At 26.6% G+C, this 23,776-nt stretch overlaps 1 protein-coding gene across 1 annotated transcript; it reads left to right on the top strand.

Moving 5' to 3' along the window:
* The first annotated feature begins 1,627 nt into the window (after positions 1-1,627).
* LOC114119150 (cytoplasmic 60S subunit biogenesis factor ZNF622) lies at positions 1,628-5,377 on the top strand. Its single transcript, XM_027980637.2, has 5 exons — positions 1,628-1,788; positions 2,737-3,437; positions 3,508-3,691; positions 3,798-3,914; positions 5,144-5,377. Exons 2-5 carry the CDS (start codon positions 2,741-2,743, stop codon positions 5,253-5,255), a joined length of 1,110 nt encoding a protein of 369 aa, XP_027836438.1. The 5' UTR covers positions 1,628-1,788; positions 2,737-2,740; the 3' UTR covers positions 5,256-5,377.
* Positions 5,378-23,776: the final 18,399 nt, after the last annotated feature.

Below are 23,776 nucleotides of genomic sequence, written 5' to 3'. Positions count from 1 at the left end.
CCACGCTACACCGTCGATCGATAATATCTAATTCATAACTATTATTGCAACTACACTTAACAAATAAAAATCCCAGTTCTGAGTAATAATTAGTACTGATGTATAACACCTACGAACTTCCTAAAACCGACTAACTTTGAGCAGCTATCAAAATAATTCGAGTTCGCCGACGGATCAATGAAAAATTGAAATTTACCTACTAGCGATGAGTGATGATGGAAAATATATGTGTGGAACAAAAAAGATTTAAATGTTATTTAAATATTTAGAAGTTGTAAAAAAGAAAGTTTTAAGCCAATAAGTGCATTTTATTATTCATCAGCAGGCAATTAGAGAAAGAACTTTAAACTTTTCACGCAATCCAGTAATATCAACATTAAATTATATTCGCTTGAACTCGCTTAAACATTGTCAGTTTCAAGGTTTTTTGAAAAAAAATAGAAATAGCTAGGGTACCCAGGTTAGTTCAATACTTCAATGGCTTAGCCGTGGAAAAGTTCTATCTCGATTTCTTAAGCTAAGAAATTAAATTGAAATATTTTTTATTAAAAAGAACCAACTATTGTTTTTACTTACAGATTGTGAGTGAGTTTCGAAATTATAATTATTGTTGGATGTCACAAAACACATGAATAATCTCAATTTCAAATTATAAGAAAAAGATCATCATTTTCGATCTTTACACTTTTGTAAAAGCATTTATTTTAGGCAACAACTTATTTGATTCATAACACAAATAAATAAAATATCTATTTTAATAAATTGAAATTTGTTTTAGATTTTAAAAAGGGATTTTTTAAAACACTTCAAATTTACCATAAATATGTTTTAGAAAGTTAGAAAACACTTGTCAAATTGGATAAGATGTTAGTGTTATTTAAGCACTGTTACTTTATTGACTGATTCAAAATATTATTGTTATATAATATACTAAAAATTGAAGACTAAACATTTCAATGTTTTGAGAGGTAGTAAAGAATTAGACACCTATACATAATTATATTTGGGTTTTATTACCTATGTATGGTTGGTAATAATTGAAATAATACATCTCAACAATTTTTAAATCGTTTACAATTTTTTCAGTTTTTTTTAAGCATTAGGTAATTAGTGACGAGCTTAATATTTGAAATATGAACACAAATTAAATATACATAAATAGCCAACGCCGTGTGATCATTTGGAAATAACATTCCATTGGAAATAAAAGAAAATAACACAGATTTCTATATAGATATTTGTGGAAAACGGTAATAGGCACGTCGCACGTGTAACTCATAAACAACTTGACTGGACGAGTCGACTCTTTGAAATTTGTGTCAAACTTATGTTAATTATTAGATTTTTATATTTATGTTAAGTCGAAACATTTGAGACATTTAAAAATGTATTTCATGGGTTCTTAGATCACATCAGGACAATATTATTGTAGGCAGATCATGCATGACCCATGGTATATCGTTTGTTATATATAAACTAATGTATACTTTATAGGATATTTTGTTCTTTGGTATATGTCTATGAGGCAGACTGTACAAAAACGAAATATCAATTTCTATTTTGAAATTGGTATAACTGTGCTCGGCGTACGTATTATTTTCAGATAGTGCTATCTTATTTATCTGTTGACTGTCCTGTGCACTTAGTGATTACATTAATGTGTATAGTTTTTCACGTGTAAAGGTTACTCCTGAACGGAATACATTGACTTTTTCCTATTGTTGTTACGAAGATACGAAAGTTGCAATTGAATCATTTCTCATTGTTTTGACTGCTAAACGTCGTAAAGTAAGTGATTCTTGATCGTATTTAGAATTTAGACACGTATCAATAGATACTTGTTTTAAAACATTCGTGTATCGTGTTCAACACAAATCGTCAGTAATTATTAACACAATTTACTTGTTACCTGCCACCACACCGTCTACACCATTTTCTGAAAAATAATGTTAATATGATACGTTATAATAAAGTAAATATATAAAATAGCTGCTCAAGCTGATTAGCCTGTTATCCTACTGTCTACTATAAGACATCTATTCTTTTTGATTGTTATAATTATTTTATGAATAATAGATCTAGGTACAACTTCATCAGAAAGTTATAAATTCATCATATTCATTTTAAGTAATACAATTAAGGCACATTTATATAAATTAGGTCAAATTTATTTTAGGGTTAAGACAAAGTAGTATCCAAATCACTGCACCTATTAACATTTCGATTATATCTAATAGTTGTAATTTTAATATTGTTCAAAAGACAGACTTGTTGTAACATGTAATATGTTAATATATTTTAATTATAATAAAAAGAAAAAAAATAGAAGCCAAGTCTCTTTAACTTAATACTTAAATCACAAGTAGGAATTATTTGTACAATTTTTTGTTCAAATCTTTATATTCTCTAGGAGTATTACTAAGGCAAACTGTACCAAAAAACATTTTTTCTAATTATCTATAACAATATTAGTTCACTTATAATTACAAAATTGTATTTTAGTAACTATATTAAGCTCCTGTTGATTGAAATATTGATTGTTCACCACTTAATACCACAAATATTATTAAAAATGATTTTATTTACTTTTTTAATTCTATCCTAAGTATTTATTATATTATATAATAAAATACCTAATCAATAACAATATATTTATAATTTGTTGTTCATAGTATTTCATTTTTAATGCTTAATACCTATTATGTTAATTATAAGTTTAATTTTTTTTGTTTTTAGAAAAATGAGTTCCCCGTACCAGGGTGCATTGACATGTGTTACGTGTCAAATTGTATTTGAAACTGGTGATACACATCGTGAACACTATAAAACAGATTGGCATCGTTATAATCTCAAAAGAAAAATCATTAATCTTCTTCCTGTTGATAGGCCAACATTTGAATCTCGAATACTGAATCAACAAATTAAGGAAAATGAAGAAAATACAAAGAGCTCCATTTATTGCACCATTTGCAAAAAATCTTATAATTCACAAAAGTCCTTTGATAGCCACACTTCTTCTAAACAACATAAAACTTTAGCATTACAATCAGATAATGAACATAAAGATATTGGTGTACCTGCTGCCAAGAAAATAGTTAAGCCAGTTGAGAATAAACTTGTTGAAGAGAGTGATGACGAGTATGAAGATGTAGATGACGACGAAGAATGGAGTGAAGTAGTTAGTGAAAACAATCCCATAGTAAACAATATATGTTTATTCTGCCCTCAAAGCAGTGAAAACTTATTGCAAAATATTAAACACATGTCTGATGCTCATTCATTTTTCATACCTGACATAGAATATCTGGTTGATATGAAAGGATTATTGGTGTATTTAGGAGAAAAGGTATGTCAAGGCTTTATGTGTTTATGGTGCAATGATTCTGGAAAAAGTTTTCAATCAATAGAGTCTGCACAAGCACACATGATCGATAAAGGTACTTTTGTAATGGAATAATATTGTAATAATTTAATTTGAATAATTAAAATAATTTTGTATAATTTTAGGTCATACTAAAATGATTCATGAAGGTGAAGCATTACTTGAATATTCAGACTTTTATGACTATTCATCTAGTTATCCAGCAGACACATCTTTAGATGATTATCGTATTATTGAGGATGTTAATTCTCAATTAATTCTTCCTTCTGGAGCAAGAATTGGAAAACGATCATTAATGCGATACTATAGGTAAAACAATAAAATAAATGTTCACAAATTAACTAAGATATATTAATATTTTAGTTTTCTGTATAGAATATTGATAAAATAAAATTTTATAATTAATTGATTTTAGGCAAAATTTGAATCCAAATCATGATTGGGAAGCTATGAAAGAAACAAAACTGAACAAAGTAATCAATCATTACAGACATGTAGGATGGACAGGAACTTTCCCTGCTGCTGCTGCTAGGTAAAAATTATAATTCAATTAAAATACTACTAATCAAATTAAGGAAACTTTAACTACAGTCACCTTCAAAAAATATAGATTTAATCCTGATTGGTGGTCTGATAAAACTAGGATGTTTATTTTGATTTACTAACTTATTTACTATGTGCCATTGATTGCTTTGATTGGAACTTTCTATAATTGTTGTTATATCAATGAGAACACAAAAATTATTTTTCATCAAAACAAATAGTTTTTGAAATATTAAGAGGATATCAGCACACTATTTGTTTCCTCTCTCTGGCCCACGCGCAACATAGACAAAACGCATTTACGCAGAATCATTTTTTATATGATTTTTAGTAATCTTAAAGTAAAAACACCCATTACAAAAAAGATAGAGAATAATATTTTTGAGGGAATGACATATCAATTTATCAAAATATAGTCTCAAAACAATTTAAAGATCATTTAAATTTACAACATTATTTTGTTTATTTTGAAAGCAAATAACAATAAAATATAAAATTGATATGTCATTCCCTCAAAAATATTATTATCTATATTTTTTGTAATAGGGGACTTTACTTTAAAATTACTTAAAAACATAGAAAAAATGATTCTGTGTAAATGTGTTTTGTCTATGTTGCATGTGGCCCAGAGAGAGAAAACAAATAGTGCACTGACATCCTATTAAAAATTGTGCTTTAGTTTAAATATAATTAACTTATCAATAATACCTTTTAATGTTCACCAATATAAAATAATCAATTCATTCATACAGGAAATACAATTTATAAATTTAATTCATACACATTAATAATTTTAATTTACTTTGTCATACATTGATAAGTCACCTTAGTATTCTCATCAACTAGATTATATAATATTATATTTTATCCTAAGAACACGGTCAACTATTATCTTTTTAGCATCCTTTTTATAAGTAGAACTATTACTATATTTATTTTAATTATTATTATTCATAAATAAGATAATAAAAAAAATCATGGATATATTTTGAATAATACTAATTATAGCATATTTACTTTTTTTGTATGTAACTTAGAACTTAAGATTTATTCAGAACTATTAAAAGCCACACAATGATATTAGAAGTGTAGAATTCTTCAGTTTACACAATAATTGAACATCATACTCCTATAAGAAATGTTTCCTTAGTGTTAAAACTTAGTGATAAACCTTAGTTTATAATTTATTTAATATATCTCATTAATATGTTTATACAGGAAAGCCAGAGATTTGAAAGTTATGAGACAAGTGCAAACAAAAATGTACATGCAATTAGGAGTTAAAGCCAACAAGTTCCAAAAACATTTCCGCCAGCAAGTCAATTTTTAAATTTGATTTTATATTTTTTAAAATACTTAGTATAAACTGTTCTATTTTAAAAAATATATATCTTTTTAATATTATTTTTTAATACTAATTTTAAAATAAAGTAACTTTGTTTAAAGCTTTAATTTAATTTAATTCTTTGTAGTTTATATCTTTTCATATAAAATGTTTTGGTTGACATATTTTAGAGTAAACTTTTGGTATTAGATAAATGTTAGAGACAGAACTACTGTACTACTACGATACTACTGTGAAATTCCTGAGTAAATTATACTTTGTTCTATTTAAGAATGCTCCTGGCGCCGGACAAAAACTTGTCGATGTTTGGGCATGCTAGAGCTCGTTACCACAGTGTGTCCCGGTGCACCATTTATACAGAGTGTTGTATAATGTCACACTATTTTAACGGTATTACACAGTAGCAAATTCTTACTACAATTCCCTGTACAACCTAATGTTATAGAGGGGTCCGGACGTCGTTTGGCGAATCATTTGGATGTATCAAAGCAGTGAACTCTTAAATGGAACAGAGTATAGTTATTATGAATTAAATAATATTTAATTTGCACGACTAATAGGTATACATTGAGTATTTTGTTTAGTTTTAATATTTGAGTGATCAAAATATGTTATATTTTTGGTTTTGTGCACTACTTATTAATTTTTGATAAAAACAACAAATTGACTTATAAATATTTTAGGATAATTATATTATCCTAAAATATTTAGGATTGAAGGACAATGATCTCCAAGTCGTTGAGAGTAGAAACATCACAGAATAATTTATTTTGTGTTCCTTTATAGTAGTCTGATTATATAATCAGAGTCAAGCTGACTTGGACTTCTAATCCACTATTGCGGATACGGCTTTGATGTAATTATGGTAACTGGAGTGATCCCTTTACTTATTAATTATTATAATATTATTCATTTAAGAAGTGAACTAGATATTATATGAAATAAATATCTATTTACAATCTTGAGAAGTTCTCAATTATTATTAAAATAATGACATTATCACTGTACAAATTTTATAGCTACCTACGTATAAGTATAATATTTATACATTATAATATTATATTATACCTATAGTTTATTACACAACAACTGATGACTAGTACTAATATTATCACTATTAGATTTATTTATTATGAACTTGGTAATATTACCATATAATATATATTATATAGTACAAAAAATAAGGTATTATTTCATATTTCTTATATTATAACTATGGATACCTACTTAAATATAGCCATGATTTTAAAAACAAAATCAATCAAAAACATATTTTGAAACATCTGATCTTATTACAGAAAAAAGATTTAAGGTGGAAACATATAATTATATGTTTGATATTATTAATTGTATTAAAAAAAAATTTAATGATTTAGAACTACCTACTCAAAGATTGTATTTGCTCAGACCCTGAAAATGTGTAAACTATTAAGTGATATACCTACATAAAAACTCAATAATTAAACTTTCTGAATTAACAAACTTAATTGTATACCTATTTGTATCAACAATCTACATAATATTACAATTACACATTTGCACACTCCAATTACATAACTACAACAATTTGCATACATTATATTACCTATGATTCAATAACTAAAATTGTAATAACACATTTTCAAAAAATAATCCATCTTTTTGTAATGAATCCGATTGAGCTAGAAATTAAAATTAAATATTAAAAATCGTTTATATTGTAATACATGTTTTTTTTTGTGCTATTCAAAATAATTGCTATTTCCAATAGCACTAAAACATTTTCTACCTTTTGGTTCAAACTGCTGACTGAATCTAAAAGTCCTAATCCGACACTGTAATATACTTAATGGTCGTCCACAATGTCTAAATCCCTTTCTTGATTTATATACCTACATTCAATTTAAATTCTAAACCAATATGAATATATTATTGTTACAGAATGTTAAATTTACTGTAGGTACCTCATAGAAATATGCTAGGTTAAAATATTAGATTAATATTTAAATAAACGGAAATCTCCGTTTTTAAAACTTCTCTCATTAGTCGTTATTCGTTTTTAAAATTATTAAAAATTGAAATTGTTAGTTATTTGGCATTTTCTAATGGGCTGTTAGGACTGTCACTCAGTGGCGTAACAAAAAAACTTGGGCTCCCCCGTAAAAATAAAAATGTTAAGAATGGGCCCCTAACATATTGTTATATCAAAGAATTCAAATACCTATAACCCTATAACCAAAGGCCCCAAATTACCATGGGCCCCCCCGCAACGCGGGGTCTGCGGGCCCTCAGTTACGCCACTGCTGTCACTGACCACTGACCACTGACCAGTGACCCACCTAACCCAATTGATAACCTCAAATACTATAAGCGGTAGGTATATTAAAAATATTATTATGTATAATTTTATGTTTACATTTAAATTATTAATAGTATTTACTTAACCACGCACTATGCGGTCAATATTGAATATTTGAATATAGTTAGTACTTAGTAGTAGGTATTGTTACATTCAGTGGTAGTTACTTGTTGCGCTACAGTGAAAAACTCCAAAACGATTTATCATTTATCATCGTGCGTTGACTAATAATAATATAATAATATAATATATTATTATAAATAAGTAGTAAGTACTTGTATTATACATCTATACATTCAGTGGCGTGTTTACAGGGTAGGCCTACTAGGCCCGGGTCTGTCCAATTTTAATTTGACTGTTTGATTTTTTGTTTTAATATTATTAATATTTATTACTGCATATTATTATCATGATATCACTGATACTACAGGAACTGAAATCAATATAAAAAGGTGCTGCGCACACATCTATCTACAAAAAATAAAAAAATATCGTTTACTCTATAAATTAATATTACTTGAGATTCTGAACGAAGTGATGAGTGTTTTTTTTGTGTCTGTACAGCATAACTTGTCGAAATAATGCTCAATTTCAAATTTCGGGGGGTGGTTTCCGATGGTAAAGTGCAGAATATCCTTAGTGCAACTATTGAGGTCAAAACTAAAAATTGTCCAGTAGTTTTCAAAAAAATGTGACGGATAACCAGTTAAATCGACAAAATCAATTTTTTTATATAGTTGTAACTCAAAAACTAATCACTGTAAAAACTTGAAATTTTTACCAAATGTTTGTTAGTGTTATCTATATACAGTTAAATTTTCCAATATTTTGGTTGAAATTATCGATTTATCTAAGCATTTTTTTTTTCTTTGAAGCGTCGATAAAAAAATTTTGGATCACCAAAAACACCTGAAAAATTAATATAAGGTTTCTTATAAGTTATTCTTATAGTAATTAAAACAGATCAAAAATCGTTAGTCACAATTTTTTTTTATAAGCGTTTAAAGTTAAAATTTTTACGAAATCGCGTAACGATAACGATTTATCCTCAAACGAATCAATATATGTTATTATTCAAAAAGTATAAGTCCTAATAGTTACTACACAACAGAACAAAACGGGCCTACCCAATTATTTTGTACTGGACACGCCACTGCTATACATACTGGAAAGTATAACCACAGAATAGATGAAATAGATTTCATCTATTTTGTGGTATAACGTACTGCACAGCATCCGGAACGTTATGGTCTAGGGCCTAGGCATAAGAGGACAACAGCACTACACAGCAACTTAAAAAGTTGATCGTGGTGAACCAGTGCTGAACACGTTTTTCTGTCGTTTTACCGGTCAATCCTTTTTGAGTTTTTGACTAGTTGCACTGTTGGCGCCAATATGCCATCAACGATTAACTGGACGCACAGGATCTCATAGTGATTCGACATTATTTTTATTTTGTATTTTTATTAACTTCCTATACCTGACTATATCTATCTCGCCGTAAAGGACCCACTTCTACAGTTCTTCAACCGATTTCTGCGATTCGCATTCAAATGCTGTATAAGACGTGGCTACTAAGTAAAGGCCGAATTTATTTAATTTCGATTGACGCCGCACCAGACCAAGTTGTTCAATCAGGTATTACGTATGTCGCTATAGGAAGTATCCATATGTGTAATGTACTAATATGTGTATTTTTCTAAGTGGTTTTTCAACCCACTAATTAGCCCATTTCATACGTCGCGTTTTGGTTTACATTTTTTAAAGTTTGTACCCGCGGCGCAGCAGACTAACCTAACCTGACGAATAACGATGGCACTCTTCCCTCGTCGGTAAAGTGCATATGATCTTGACCAATTTAAATCGAAAAACACGTCCATGCGTACTGCGCAGTGCCGAATTTAGAACAGGTGCCGCCCCAGGCTCTTTTAAATATGCCACCCTTACCCCCCCAAACAAAATGTTATAAATATTTATATGATTTTTTTTCCATTTCTTACAAAATTTGCCGCCCCCAAAATGTTGTAGACCTAGGCGTAAATGACTTAACGGCCCTGTCCATATGAAACGGATCTATTGCCAATGGGCAATCGGACAATGGCACTTATTAATTATTAGTCGTTAGAACAATTCTATTGTAGACATACGATAGTATTATGCAAAAAAATACCAAATTTATCTCCTGATTTTAAATGACCCCGTCATAAGCGTGACTAACATTTATCGCAGGAAATACAAGCACAAATTATACGAATTTAATCTGTAATGCAAAAACAATGCGTGTACCCCGCCATATCACTCCGTTATTTAATATTTTTAGTCTAAACATAAATTTCTTGCAAAATAATATTTTATAAAATAAAAGGTATTTATACTTTCATATTATTGTCAAAGATTATAATGTATACAAACATCCTTATAAATATTTAAAATATTATTTCATTTAATAGGTACCTACCTACTTAAAAAAAATATTTATTATAATAATAATATTTTGAACTCCTGAATTACATCACCATATTTAATTAAAGTTGCAAGAATTTGTAATTTGCTCCATAAAAATCATTATCATATAATCTTTTTATTACTATTTCATAAAATTACCTATTCAATTTTGCTTTCACAATGTTTTAATATTTAATTTTGAAAATTACTAGCAAACTGATAAAATTGGATAGTGCTTTTAGTAAATTAGGATAACTGTCACTGGTTGTTAATTTTTGCAACCATTTTTAAAAAAAAAAAAGTATACATTTCTAATTAGAATAATGATAAATGTACAGGCAATCTACCTGATTATAAAGAATTCACATTTCTTTGTGCTAAATGCAAATTATTGTTAAAAATAAAAATGTAACTCAATTTCATCTTTTATACATTGGTTTGTAAACTTCCTCAATAAAAACTTCATACTTTGTGGAACTTTTATTGAAAAACTACTCCTACAGTTGCATTTCTAACTCTTTTAGTACCTACCTATAACAGAGTTAGTTAGTAGCAATAATAATCAAGATTCTACCCATGGGTGTAGCGAGGGTGGGGCGGAGGTGGGAACTTACCCACCCCTGCTGTATTCAATTTGTGCCTCAAATTGAATTAAAACAATTTTTTTTTATATTATTATTATTGGCATTTTTATAATCTTGTTTTAATTTGCCCCCCTGATTTAAATCGTAGCTACGCCTATGATTCTATCAATTTGTTTCCTAAGTACTTAAATTCTGTATATTTTATACAAATGTCAGTGCTTCTGAACTTACTAATTTAGATATTTTTTGCCTTTCGAGATACCCCTAATAATTACTTTTTTCTCACTTTAAATTATTTACGTAAATTTAATAACAGCTTTCTTTTTTTTATTGTATAAAAATGTATGCATAAATTGTTTGATTAATTATTTCATTTTATCTTTCAAAGATTCAATTGAATGGTAAGATGATGAAATAACATTATTAGTTGTTTTATTGAAAAAATTATTCAAGAAGTTGGACAAAATAAAATTCAGGATTATAGGTTGATAATTTGTGAATTGCGGTGGAATTAGAAAAAATACACTCGTGCAATATACTGTGATCTCTGTTCAATTGCCAAAAAAAGTAATGTTCTTGTTTTAAATTTTTAATACCTATGATAATATGTATTAATATTGATTTAATGTAATTAACCATAGTGTAATTCCCATTTTTATAAAATTTTACTTTGGTTAGAAGCCAAAATAAAACTGAATTCTTTTACTATAAATTGTCTGACAGAAGATTTTTCTATAGATTTAATTCCCTGAAAAATATGATGACTACTTCTCAATCAGAAAATTTAGTTCAGAATTCTCATCTTGACATTAATAAAATTAGATTACATTTAAAATCAACATCTACTGATCAGGTTGTACAACCTGACACGTGGATTGAACTTCAAATACACGAGGATATAGAGAATGTATATGTTCTCCAAATTCAGGAGGACCATAATGAACTTGAAGTTCAGGAAGACGTAGAAAATGTTTATGTTCTCCTAATTCAGGAGGATAAAAATTAATTCCACATTTAAAAAAACGTTGAAGACTTAAGTCATGATTAGGTAAGATTAAAATTTGAAAATAGTTGTTATATTATAAATTAAAATAGTTTTAAATTAAATTGCTAACAAGCTCAGCATTCCAAATATTCATTTATAAATAAAAATAAGTAGTATTAGGAAGTAAAAGCATGCTAAAAAAATATTTAAATTTTTGCTCAGCAAGAAAAATTAAGGAATTTTAGATGTTTTAGATATTAATTTACCATGTAATTTATAACTAATATTTACAAAAATTATGATTAATTTTATAACTAAATCCTATAAAATACTATAGGCTATAAAAACAATATAAAAAAAAGTTAGGATACACGAATATAATAACTTAAAAATACAAAAATACAATAATAATGTATCTCGTATTGTATCCTCTATTAATACTCTACTCTTAAACATAAACATTTACACAGAAAAAAAAATACAGAATTGTCATTGCAAATAACAAAAACAATGTAACCAAGTAAAATAAAATAAACAACAATACAAACTATATGGCATACCTTGATCTCAAAAAGAAGAGAAAAACTTAAACAAAACCAAACTAATTAACTCCCTACACATTCAACTCTCAAACCGTTTGGCCAAAAATGAATCACTTATATTATTCGAAACATGTGGAATAAATATTATAATAAAACATATTACTAAATGCCGCAATTATCGCATTTCACAATAGATAGAGTAAACACTGGTCCCAGCTCTAAAATTGAAGGTTAAATAGAAACATAATCAACATGTTAAAACAATTTAATTTAAACAAAACAAGTGAGTACCGCTCTGCTGTACATTAGGTGCCGTATGGATCATTATTATATATTATAGGAGTGTTAAATTTGAATCCAATGATAGTTATCATTGTATACGAAAAACGATTCTGAACGAAGATTTGTCAGCCTAGGATATAATTTCTAGTGGTTGGTGAAAAAGTGGTTTATGTTTTAATGGCCCGAATACAACAAAATTTAAGTTCTTTTATAATAATTGTAAGCTAAACTTATGAAAAACCTTGTATTAAATTTTCAACTCTTAGCTACTTATACAAACATTTTTATGAAGTATACCTACAAAATAATTTGCAAGTATTCATAGTTTTGACGAATTTTTGTCAATATTTGAACTTCAAATGCTAATAAAAAAAAATTGTGCCTATGTATTCTTATAATTTTTTAATCACTATAATAATAACTTATGAGGAACTTTGCATTAAATTTTCAAGTATTTTGATAGGGCCAAAAAGATTTTATCGACACATAAAAAAACAATTTTCAGAAAAATTGAAAATTTCAGTTGTCTATAAATAGCTCAAAAAAAGTCAAAATATTTTGAAAATTAAATCACGTAAAGGAAATGCCAATCTTAATAACTGGTAAAATTTTTCAAGTATCTACGACTTATACTTTTTTTCGAAAAATAACAAATATTTAAAATCGTTTGAGGATAAATCGTTATCGTTACGCTATTTCGTTAAAATTTAAAATTCAAACGCACTTAAAATTTTTCCTATAATGATGCTTCGAGTTTTCTCTATAGATACTTGAAGGTAAACTTATGGAAAACTTAGTGTTGTATTTTTAATCCTTAGTTATAAACACAAAAAATTTTATGATTTTTCAACTTCAAATAATTTGCAAATATTCATAATTTTGACAAATTTTCGTCAAAATTTGAACTTCAAATGCTAATAAAAAAAAATTGTGCCTATGTATTCTTATAATTTTTTAATCACTATAAGAATCATATATGAGGAACTTTGTATAAAATTTTCAAGTATTTTGATAGGGCCAAAAAAATTTTATCGACCCTTCAAAAAAAATTTTTCAGAAAAATTGAAAATTTCAGTTGTCTATAAATAGCTCAAAAAAACTCAAAATATTTTGAAAATTAAATCAAGTAAATAAAATGCCAATCTAAATAACTGGTAAAATTTTTCAAGTATCTACGACTTATACTTTTTGAATTATAACAAATATCAAAAATCGTTTGAGGCTAAACCGTTATTTAACGCGGTTTTGTAAAAATTTAAATTTCAAACACTCATAAAAACTTTTTGTCTGAATCCGGTAGAGTTTTTTTTACAGATATTTGTAGAAAAATTTATGGAGAACCTTGTACCAGATTTTCAAAACTTAGTTATAAAAGAAAAAAATTTTATGATTTTTCAACTTCAAAATTACTTGCAAATTTTCGCGTTTTCGACAGATTTCGTAAAAATTTGAACTATAAACGCTTATAAAAAAAAATTGTGACTAACGATTTTTAATTTTTTTTAACTACATTAAAAACAACTCATAAGGAACCTTGTATTAAATTTTCAAAACTTTTTGGTCATCCAAAAATTTTTTATCGACACTTTAAAAAAAATTTCTCAAAAAAATCGAAAATTTCAGTGGTCTATAAATAACTCAAAAAAGGTCAAAATTTTTTGAAAATTTAACTATATACGGATACCACTGACATTAACATTTGGTGAAAATTTCAAGTATTTTCAGTGATTAGTTTTTGAATTACAACCATAAAAAAAAATCGATTTGGTCGAAAACTGGTTTTGCGTAAAAATTGCCGTTTTTCCGTCATTTTTTTTTGGTTTTTCCTGGCGCTTTTGAAAACTATTGGAAATTTTTTACTTTTGACCCCCCAAAGTACAAACTACATTCACTTTCCTATCCGAAACAGGGTCCACTTTTTAAAATCGGAGCACTTTTACTGCTCCAAAACGTGGTGACAGACACAAAAAAAAAAAAAAAAAAAAAAAAAAAAAAAAAAAAAAAAAAAAAAAAAACACACATCATTGTAAAATCAAATCACTTCGTTCAGAATCTAAAACACTGCAATATAACTACTATTATAAAAATTTAAATAATTTATAAAAATCTACTGTAAAAATATTATATCGACATATTAATGGCCTAAGCTACCAGTGTCTTAGATAAATTAAAAAATTGAATAAAACTCAACAATAATTTCAGATCTAGTATTAAAAGTGTACAGATTCATAAAATCATAAGTAACTATTATTTATTTTTTAATCTTTTCTATTTACATTTAAAGCACATAAATATCCAGCTCCACGGTCGTAGCGCGAGCTAAGTAAAAAAAATAAAAGCGGTGGCACGACAGTGTATATTATCTCGAAGCAGGAGTTTCCCATTAAAACCATGTACATTTCGGTGTTTTTTGTCAGATGAGATAATTAATTATCTACTGAATCAATTTATACCTAGTAAATTGCAAAACATGAGGGAAATTATGCAGATGATCCTTTTGTAAAAATCATAAAAATCGTACAGTTAGAAATTAAGTTATTAAAGGAAACGTGAAACATTTTTAATGAAAAATTATATTGAAATCTGGAATCGCGGCGGCCGCTTCTCGCGTTGTCGTGCCGACCGGCCAAATATAAAAAAAATAAAAATAAATAAAATAAAGAAAGATGAAAAAGACGTGTATATAATAATTCTAGAAAAAAAAAACTAAAACAATTATAGTCATTATAGATATTATAATATTATTTAGATAAAATTAAAGATAAAAATATAGATACATTATCATTATTATTATTTGCATTTGCAATGATGATAAAAATTAGTGATATCACAAAAAAAACCCTTCGTAAACTTCGTGTAAAAATGGCTAAGTAAAAAAAAATATTAGATCTTTAAGCACTATAAAGATGTGATATCATGAATTAATGCTAAGTATATTGAATTTAAGTAAACGTATTTTGTTTCAATAATTTATTTACTTGGCGAGGAATTATTTCTTAAAAGAAACAAAGTGTGGTGAATAATATAATAAAATGGCGAAGAACTATTACAATATAACTTATTATTATTTAAAACATATTATTATTAATATTTATATACTATTCTAAATAATTCCTCACAAAGTAAATAAATTATTGAAACAAAATACGTTTACTTAAATTCAATATACTTAGCATTAATTCATGATATCACATCTTTATAGTGCTTAAAGATCTAATATTTTTTTTTACTTAGCCATTTTTACACGAAGTTTACGAAGGGTTTTTTTTGTGATATATATTATCATAATGACTTGAAATAAACAGTTTTAAATTTAAATTAAATCTTAGATTTATTGACGGGATACATATTTTATGTCATGTTAATTATTATTATTAGTTTTTTTTTCTCAGATCCTCACAGCAGACAAGCAATTTTTATTATACGAGAGCAAAGTATTGATTAGTAAACATACAATGAATTGTATTTAAAAATATTCAAATGTACCTATATAAAAATTTATGTTTATTTTTATTAGAAAATTTCTTTACTTTGTTAAAATAAATATGTGTAATATATAAAAAAAATGTGATCTAAATTCAGTATACATAGGTAGTACATATCTATTTTTAAGTACCTAATAGTCCTACATATAAATGTAAACATATATTATTTGATTAATTCATGTTTTTTTTGTACATTAGATTAGGTTCTGCCAGGGCCCAGGACTACCACCAACTTACTCATTCTAATCTAATCTTTATGGTACATTGTTACTCGGCATTCATCGAAGTTATTAACCTAACAGAAACCTAACCTTTTCAATCTAAATTTAATTTAATTTCTGTTTTATTTTTTTTATTTTATTGTTAACTTTTTTGTTTTTTCATCATTAAAAATAATTATATTTGCTGTAACGGTGATTTGTTAAGTCATATGAAAAATCAAAAAAAAAAATCTCGGTAATCGGTATTAATTAAGTTAAGAAAACAATAATATGCGTCATGTTTTTGTCAAAAATTAGTTCTATTTACCATATTTCTTATAAAAAAATTAATTACTAATATTAATATTAGGTACTTATTGAATTATAAAGTACCTATCCTGAGAATTAGATACTGATATGTCTTTTACTAGTATATATATTAGGATTGTTTTTTGTTTACAATGACTTAAAGAGTAAGGTAATTTGTAATGACCATTACAAATTATAATTTTCTTTTTTACAGTTTATAATAAATGACACTCCAGATACATGAACACAATGAATACGTGGAATATAGATATCTAATACTTCAATTAATAGATTGGTAGTTCACAGACGCGGATCATATTAATGATGGAACGGTGGCATCTCGAATAAAATTTCAGCCTAAGTGATAAAAACAGTTTACCTAAATACTATATAAGCTAATAGATATTTATTATTATTTAAATTCCAGTTTATCAGTGCAACAAAATAAAAGGTGAATAATTCTTTAGTTGAATTAATTACTTTACTATTTACATGATAAAAAATTACAAAATTACAAAAACATTTTGTGTAAAAAAATATAGTTTAATAATATAAAATATTTTATACTACTAAATTATTTTGTCTTTTTGATTAACAATGATATATTATATAAAATAAATAATAAATAATAATAAAATATAAAAATGTTTCATAGGTAAAAAAAAGTATAAAAAAATAATCACAGAACAAAATCGTTTCGTATTTAAGATTTCATCAATTATTTCTTCATAGTTAATATTAACATGTCTATAACAGTTACGTAATGCAAGTCCATTCAATCGCTCTTCAGATATTCTTGATCACATCCATGTTTTTAATCACTGAACACTGAGTCACTGAAGAGAAGACAAATTTTGTTCCGCAGTTGCTGAAGTAGCTGGTAATGTATTAGGTATAAGAACAAATTGTAAATAATTGGAAAGGTTCCGGAATCACATTTTTCAAAAGCTTCTAAAGATATTTTTTTACATAAATATGTAAGCCATAATTGAACCTCTCTTTCAAAATATTTTTTACGAAGATCTTCCGATAAGTTCAAATTTATATAAAATTATTTACAAAACTGTGCCATCATAATGTTAATTTTATTTTGGATTTCTTTTTGGTTACTAAAAATTTCTAGATTATGAATATAAATTGGCAAAATTATATCTATATCAAACACTGACACTGATTTTTTTATCAAATCTGTTCTCAAGGTCTGTAATTAAGTCGAAGAAAAATAGAATAAACAAAACGGTACGAAAATAATCTTATTTGTTTTATTATTCTTTTGATTTTAATATCGTCAACAAATTTTATTTCTTTCAAGCATTTTATACTATTATTTGTACCACATTTTTCAGATTACACCATAAAACACCCATCTGTAGTTATTCTTATTCCTATATATTTATTCATAGGTAAAGCTAAATTTCCTAAAATATGAAATAAAGTTTTTCTTATTATCTCTCCGGTCATTTTTGGCTTGGTATTTACACTAGATTGGTCGTAGTTATTTTGATGACAGTCTATAAATCTTAAAAAAAAAAAGACTTATAAGTATTCATGTATATCATTCATTTATTAATTTCAATTATCGAAATAAGAATATTTTGAGTCGTTTTAATTATATAAGTGGCTATTGCTTCAGCAATTTTTAAATGATTTTCTAATGCAATATTTCCAAATAATATCTTGAACTTAATAGAAGCTCTTTAACATTTCCTTCATTCTCTAACCTATCAGATAGATCAGAAGTACCTATCTATACACAAATCTTTTAAGTTTTTAAACATGTCCTGTTAGTATTAATCACTGTATTTATTTAGGTTGAAATTTAAATATTTTCATACTTACTTATATTGTATGCTGTGTGCTTAATGTTTGTAATCCTATAAATGTTCAACTATAGGTGCCTAAATGTACAGTTTTTCTTTCAACATCATATACTTTTAATTTTTCTTATGTACATTTATATGGATGTAAATTCAGAATAGTGCTTTGATGCCAGTTTTATATACTTAAATTTATCAATTTTTTTATTTGAATAGTCTTCAAAAATTGTTTCTATATATTTGTTGTTTTATTTCATAGTTTTTAGGGTTCCGTACCGTAAAACACAATGCTCTAACCCCCAGCCACTTGACACTTATCCAGTTATCCATAAGGAATACAATTTTTCACTAGATAAATAGGTAATATCGTAACAATAGGTTCCTCCGACCACTTTAATATTTATACCAAGTTTATAATACATTTAAGTGACCTTGTAGGTTTAGGTTATGCTTATGAGAAATATAAAAAAATTAATGTGAATAATAATTATGAAACTATTAAGTTAATTAACAAAATACAATAAAATAAGCTAGTGTATAACAATATAAAATAAACTTAACTAGTTAAAAATTAAAAGTATAAGTGTATAACTATTACCAGCAATCAATATTATCATTAACAGATTAACAGGACAATTTAATATGAGACAATTATAAGACAAAACGTTATGAAATTTATTCTAGAAAACTCTAATGTAATAAATATTTTATGAAAAATTCAAGTATTTAAAGTTATTCATTTGATAATAATAAAAAACTAAAAAACAAATCAATCTTGATAAAATCTAGTTTTCATAAAAATTCTATTTTTCCAAATTGTTTTGTCTTTCTGGATTATTTTGAAAAGTATTGGGTATTTCTCGTTTAATATGACTACTCAAACTTTAAAGAAGGTATAGGTATCTACTAGAATACTAGCTCAAATTTCTACCAGAAATAATACCAAGTTAAATATTCAAATTGAGCTTTTATTGTTCTTAAAGATGACTACGTTACCTACTCGTTAATCGTTATACACACATAATACTGTAAATTGTAAAATCTACCGGTTCTGCTCATAATTTAAAACCAGTTTGATGATAAAATCTGCGAAACTATACAAAAATATATAATATTCTTGAATAAATTGTTGTGTATAGTTATATTTTTAATTTTTATACTTGTTGATATTTGATGTACTAATAAAGTCGTTTGCACACTGAGAATAATGAATGATAATCATAACTTCGTAACTTATATTGTTAAACTTTTATAGTTGATAACAAAGGATTAATGATTAATAATAATATTTGTAAAAAAAGTAAAACTAAACTGTTTAAGTGCGAACCGCATTGTGTAATTGATGCGGTACTGATCTCGTTGTAATATTGCTTATTATTGAGTGAATAGATTTGCTAAAGTTAGATTTAGATTTATTTTGTTTTTGTTTCATGTTTATTTAGGGATTGGAATGGGTATATGTACATATTTTTTAAATTTATCGTGGATATTTTGTCGAATTTAAATCTTAAACTATATATTGTTATTATTAATTACACCTAATGTGTTTATTGTGTGGTTCGCAGGTGAATAATATTATTATTTCTCCAAACGCCGTCGCGTCGTTCTCTTCCACTATGCGATCGACATTCCGCTGTTACGTCACATCGACTGGCGGTCGGTCGCACCTATAATACCACCCCACCACCCACACAACGACTTACAAGTATATAATAGGTGATGACGAGTGACGGCTATGTATATACAGCGACAACGCTCAACGCGGTACGCTCATAATATAATATTATTAGAATATTAGATAGGTACTGTGTACCTGCGCTTAACAACAACAGCGTAGGTAGCTGGTATTCGATATTTGCATAACCGCATAATATATTATCGCACAATTCTGTCGTTACGAGTTAAATCGCGAGTTATATAACTACGAGCACGCGTTTAATACGTGAGCTGGCGCTCGAAACGAAACGTTTTCCGGACCAGACGGCCCGCAAATTATCTTACTGCATTATTTCTAACATTTGTTACGGGCACCGAGATTTGCGTGCAATATGTCGCAATAGTATAATAGTGTTAATTATATATATATATTATATTAAAACATTTAAAATAGGATAACACTATACATAATATACTGATTAGTGATTGGACGTACATCGTACCATAACGTATATAATATGATGTATTGGTGTTGTTTACTTTATTAATATTATTATAATATTATAAACATTAAACACATTAATATTTATGCACGATCAATTCGATAGCCCTGTGGCCCCTATAGGCCATATAGACCATGTACATTATATATAGTATTAATATACAGTATAAAATATTGCTATCTTCTATTTTTGTAATTTTTGTTTAAATAAAATTCATCTGTGAAAAAATCTACAGCGCGTAAGGCCAAGTTCTATACTTCTATCTAAAATTTGAATCAGGTCAGCGGACAGTGTCATAGTGAACCACCTTTTTTCAGTAAAATATTAGGCACTATGTAATTTAATTAACAGTTTTTTGCCATTTAAATCAATACACGTTCTGGTTAAAATGTAATAAATAATACTTAGGTAATGTTTATACATACATACCTACACATTAGTACATTACACATATTATGTTCCATAATGTGTTCAAAAAGTTTGAAGAGACTTTAATTATTGTATGTCTATATGCATACTTTAATACCTATATTATATCATGTTTAATGTATAGGTATAAAGCAATAACAGTTAACACTACTTCACATTTATTATGTAAACTATTTAATAACCTCATTAATTATATCGTATATATTATTATTGTTATTGTTTATCAGTCCCAATTAGTCTAATGACCGTTTCCGGACTTTATGAACACTTTATAGTGTATATATGGGTATAATCCCAACAAAAACACTTCGTCGAACTCCGTGTAAAAAAGTAAAAAAAAACTATGTAGTCATTTATAAAACATTTATAAGACTTAAGCATTATAAAGATGTGATATGAATAAATGCCAAGTATATTAAATTGAAATTAATTAATTCTATCTCAATAATTTACTTTGCTAGAATTTATTCTATTTAGAAATTGATAATCAACATTTTTTTACAAAACAAATTTAGTAACATTTGTCATGGAAATTTGTTAAATAGTTCAGTTATTACGACATGTTCATTTGTAGAAATACTTTAATTACAAATATTAAGATAGATAGTAGTATTTTTCATCAATTGTATAAATATAATTATTAAAAGGTAATTTTTAAAGTTTTACTTTATAATATTTAGATACATTATTCAAAATATTAAAAATAAATTTAATTAATTATCTACTTACTTTAATAGTCACTCCAACGAAGAAAATGCATGCATTTATAAGTTATTTCAAATTGGTAGTCGATAATACGTTAAATACAAAAATTATAAAATTAAATAATTATCAAACAATAGCTAATGAATGTGCAGTTAATTGTTAATTATTACACTCTTTCTTTACTATAGTATTGCGACTTATAAATTTGGTGACAGGTACAAAGTGTTTTCAATTTTTTTTCGTCATCCCCATTTATAGTACTATGTATTGATATTGTTTTCTTCGACGTTAAAATTTCCATAGCATCGTTCTGCAGATAGGTACTCATTATTGTGTAGGTATTATGTACCTATTCATGTACAACAAAAATGTAAACCTAGTGATTTTGATACCTATATGACTATTGGCTATTGTGGACTGTGGTCTAGGCACTGAAAAGCGTTAGGACTAATTAATGACTAATTTTCATTGTATACAATATTGTCAATATTTGAACGTCTTGCCTCTTGGTCATATTTACTTATTTTTAGACTGTTAGTGTCCAAATCATAGACCTATTAGTTAATATACTTAATAGCCAATAGGTCTATAGTCCAAATCGTGTTCCTGAACACACTATAGAATATAGATAACTGATAAAGGCATATTAGACAGGTACATATTACTTTATATTATCAAAGATACACACTACGACTACACCTTAGGTACACGTATGACGTAAATACTAAATAATATTTGAAGTCCTTACATTATCATTATACCTACATGTATTACAAGTTACACAACTTACCATCAACTATCAATAATTAATCAATAATAATAAAAAAATATTACACAACACACGAAAAAAATGTAGGGAGTTAATTTTATTCTTGCATTAAGGTTTATTTCTCATTCTCATCATGCAGAGGGCATATAGTTCCGACTATGCCTTTACGAAATATGAATCTTCACACAAAAATGTAAATTGTAAAATTATAGTTATTCGTATAAAGTTTTACAATAATTTTATAAATACCTATACATTAAAAAAGCATATTAAATAGCATATTAGCATACGTTATTTATTAGGTACTTTACTATTTTTTATAATATTATACAGTGCTTTTATACTTAACATAATTATAATAATACATACAAACGATGTGTCATAATAATAATTAGAAAAAAAATCATAAAATATATTTTTGAATTTTTATACCACCTAGTGGTCATCGATATAATAATAATTTATTATGTAAAATCATAATGGATTACTATTAACTACTAGAAAATACAAGATTGTGGTAATATAACTACTAATTAATATCGTTGAGTTTAACTAAATGTTAATAGTTTATGGTTTATTAATGTTTACACAATAATGTTTTTTTGCATTAATTAAATAATTAAAATAAATTTTGTTCTAGTAGGCATTTGTATAAGGAATTAATAATATCATTCTATAAACATGTTGTGTGACCTTGTATACTTATAAGTTAAAACTTACTAGCCATAAAGCTATAGGTAACCCACATAGGTACAACGTTGGACATGTATGACTATACAGTCGGCTATACATACTATGTATCTATCGATTGGTTTATTGAAAATTATGTTGTCTAGTTAGTATGTATAATGTTTTTCTTCGAGTCTTCAAGAAGATGTTTGTGTGGGGGCTTATGAAACATTATATAGGTATAGTATATAATGTATAGCGTGTGGGTATTGTAGGTATTATAGGTCGTATAGGTATATAAGAAGTATAAGGGCATCAAAACAGTCTACAGATGGCCATATAGTCATCTAGGAAAATAACACTTTAAAAAAAGTAAGTGGGCATGCATTTATTTAATAACATGAAATTGGTAATTTTAAAATATGTCAACTATTTTTGGATTAAATAAAGTTAAAAGTGTATCTTTCAGTTTTCCTTAGTTTGATTGTTGTATATTTTTATATATACGAGTACCTATACGGCTACAATAAAATTGGTAAATGATAAAAGTTAGGCTATACTATATTAAGTTTTTACAGTTTTAAATTTCAATATTACCTACCCATTTATTTACAAGTACAAAATATATATGAGAAAATCATGAATGAATTATCCTAACACATAGGTAATTTAAAAACATGATCGTAATTTATGAATAAAATTTGTTTTTTATTCAAATATTTAGGTATAATCATTAATTATATAATATTAGGTGCCCAATGCCCGCATGTTATAATGTAAATTTGTTA

Source organism: Aphis gossypii, chromosome 1 (genome assembly GCF_020184175.1).
Source record: "Aphis gossypii isolate Hap1 chromosome 1, ASM2018417v2, whole genome shotgun sequence".
Taxonomy (NCBI): Eukaryota; Metazoa; Arthropoda; class Insecta; order Hemiptera; family Aphididae; genus Aphis; species Aphis gossypii.
This window is presented reverse-complemented; position numbering and strand designations above follow the sequence as displayed.